Genomic DNA, 2,570 nt, shown 5'->3' with positions numbered 1-2,570 from the left:
TAAAAGATAGATTTAGGCATAAAATCATATGACTTAGCTTATTTGTCCTTAATGAAAAATTACAATGACAAAAATAGTCGAAATGCATTATATCCTCAAGTCTAGCACTATCTAGCATAGTCTAACATACTTTAATTATGCTATCAAGCCATATTATTAAATGTTATATTCCATCTAGACTATCAAGTCTAGCATATCTAATGAAATATATAAGTACTATAACATTTATTGTTTCATTTAAGGGTACACTTAGTAAATCATTAGATTTTATAATTGAATTTGTACATTTTGGGAAAGTGTAATTATTGAGTTAGTCATGTACCCTATCAGTTACTATTTTGTACCTTTTTTTATTTTTTATTTTTTTTTACACAAATAAATTAGAGATAAGGTTGTTAGGAGCGTTAGTATAAGTGATTGGTTGGGAACTCAATTCCATCCACTTCCATTCCTTTTTTTTTTTAACACAAATAAATTAGAAGGTTGTTAGGAGCGTTAGTACAAGTAATTGGGTGACTCAATTCCATCCACTTCCAAAATGGAAGAAATTCAGTACTGCCGAGTAGCTGTTGTATTGCTTTGTCTAGTTATATTTTCTAGACTCGGTTATTCAGCTTCAAAATCTTCGGGATTCAGCATTAGGCTTATCCCAAGGGACTCTCCGGAGTCCCCTTTATATCAACCTAACCTTACTCAACATGAAAGAATTGAAAGAATGGTTAATATCAGCCACGCGAAAGATGAACTAATGACACTGCATTCTACTCCAAATGTGACGTTCGATGATAAGTATTTTGCCCTTCTAGACCGTCAACTTACCTTCTATGTTGCGAAGATTATGGTCGGAAACCCCGCTCAAACTTTGTTCTTAAGCGTAGACACAGGCGGTGGCTTGATTTGGACGCAATGTCAACCTTGCATACATTGTTTCCCCCAAATTAATCCCATTTACGATCCCCGAGCTTCATTTTCTTACCAGAAAGTTTTCTGCGAAAGCCCTCATTGTAGCTACGAGGACGACAACAGCCAATTCGACTGTGTTAACGATGATTGTGTCTACAGCATTACCTATTTTGGTGGTGGTATTGGCCCAACAGAAGGTTTTGTATCTTTGGAATCATTTCATCTTTTCAGTAGCACAAGGGGTGATACAGAAGAATTTACTGTTCTCTTCGGCTGCTCGAATAATAACCAAAATTTCCAGTATGAACAAATGCAGAATAACATGGTTTCCGGGAACTTGGGATTAAACTTAGATCCGAATTCACTAGTGAGCCAATTGTCAGTTTTCATCGATGAAATCTTCTCGTATTGTATTGTTCCTTATGATCAAAATTTTCCATTTGATGTGCATCCTCATGTACTCAGGTTTGGGGATGACGTTCATCTTCCTCAGGGAGACATTCCAACAGTACACTATGTAGTTGTTGAAGATAGTTATTCTTATTTCCTTGATGTTTCCGATATCAGCATTGGAAATCTTCGGTTACAATTACCACCCGGTACCTTTGACGTTGGAGGGAAACCTGGTTTCATCATAGACTCGGGAGCTCCATATACTAGACTTGTGGCAAATTCCGGAAGCGGGGTCAATGTTTTTGGATTGGTGATGACAACATTGAGAGATCACTATAATTCTTATGAGCTTGTGAGAGTACGGCAGTCTCAACACGGTACTACATTCCAGCTTTGTTATTTCAACCAACCGAATTTCAGAGATTTTCCATCACTGACCTTTCATTTCAATGGAGCAGACTACATAGTAGATGGCAGGTTTGTGAATGTTTATTACGATGGAGGATATTTCTGTGTAGGAATATTGAACGCTCGATCGAAATCTGTTCTAGGAGCATATCATATGCAAAATATGCGAATCATTCATAATGCCAGAATCAACGCGATTCAGTTTTTCCCAGAAGAATGTGCTAACGATCATTTTTAGACGAGAAATGATAGGCTTACAAAGAAGAATACAAAGAAAAACATACAAAGACAAATCATATCCTTAATCTTTATGATTGTCTTTCTTTCTCTCTCTTTTTCCCTTTATTCAAGGGTAGGATTATCTTTGTATGGTTGTCTTTGTATTCCTCTTTGTAAGAGTAGCATTTCTCTTTTTAGAATGTCTATATATATATAGTCTCTGTTAATATTTGCAATGCCATATTTCATGTATGGTTGGAATTTTATAAATCATGGTGATTGACTAATTGGTATGTATTAATGGCGCCCAAAGTTATTCCTGTTAACGTGCCTCGCTCCAAAATTGAGGAAAAAAAAAATAAATAAGAAGAAGAAGAAGAAGAAGAATTATTCAAAGAAGAGGGCACAATAAGCTACGAGCATATTTAGTCTTCGGTTCAAGGATAATCAAAAAGTCCGAAGAATATATATACTACATAGTCAGCATTAATAAGCATGACAAGGCAATGGACCAATAATTTCTTATGAGTAATGTTACATGTACAAACAAATCTTACAAAGATTTGCATATAAACTGATATGATAAAAAATGAATAAAAGAGTAAATATGTTGAGTTTGACATTTTGAATTTACTCTTTCGTTTATT

The 2,570-nt window shown here is 35.1% G+C and overlaps 1 protein-coding gene across 1 annotated transcript; it reads left to right on the top strand.

The window, feature by feature from the left end:
* The first annotated feature begins 538 nt into the window (after nucleotides 1-538).
* On the top strand, nucleotides 539-1,942 carry LOC116132723 (aspartic proteinase CDR1-like). The gene has a single exon (XM_031418386.1). It carries the CDS (start codon nucleotides 539-541, stop codon nucleotides 1,940-1,942), a length of 1,404 nt encoding a protein of 467 aa, XP_031274246.1.
* Nucleotides 1,943-2,570: the final 628 nt, after the last annotated feature.

This window comes from Pistacia vera, unplaced genomic scaffold, assembly GCF_008641045.1.
Source record: "Pistacia vera cultivar Batoury unplaced genomic scaffold, PisVer_v2 Contig259, whole genome shotgun sequence".
Classification (NCBI taxonomy): Eukaryota; Viridiplantae; Streptophyta; class Magnoliopsida; order Sapindales; family Anacardiaceae; genus Pistacia; species Pistacia vera.
This window is presented reverse-complemented; position numbering and strand designations above follow the sequence as displayed.

Coding starts and splice junctions, on each gene's coding strand:
- LOC116132723 (XM_031418386.1), top strand. CDS start 539: ATGGAAGAAATTCAGTACTGCCGAGTAGCTGTTGTATTGCTTTGTCTA.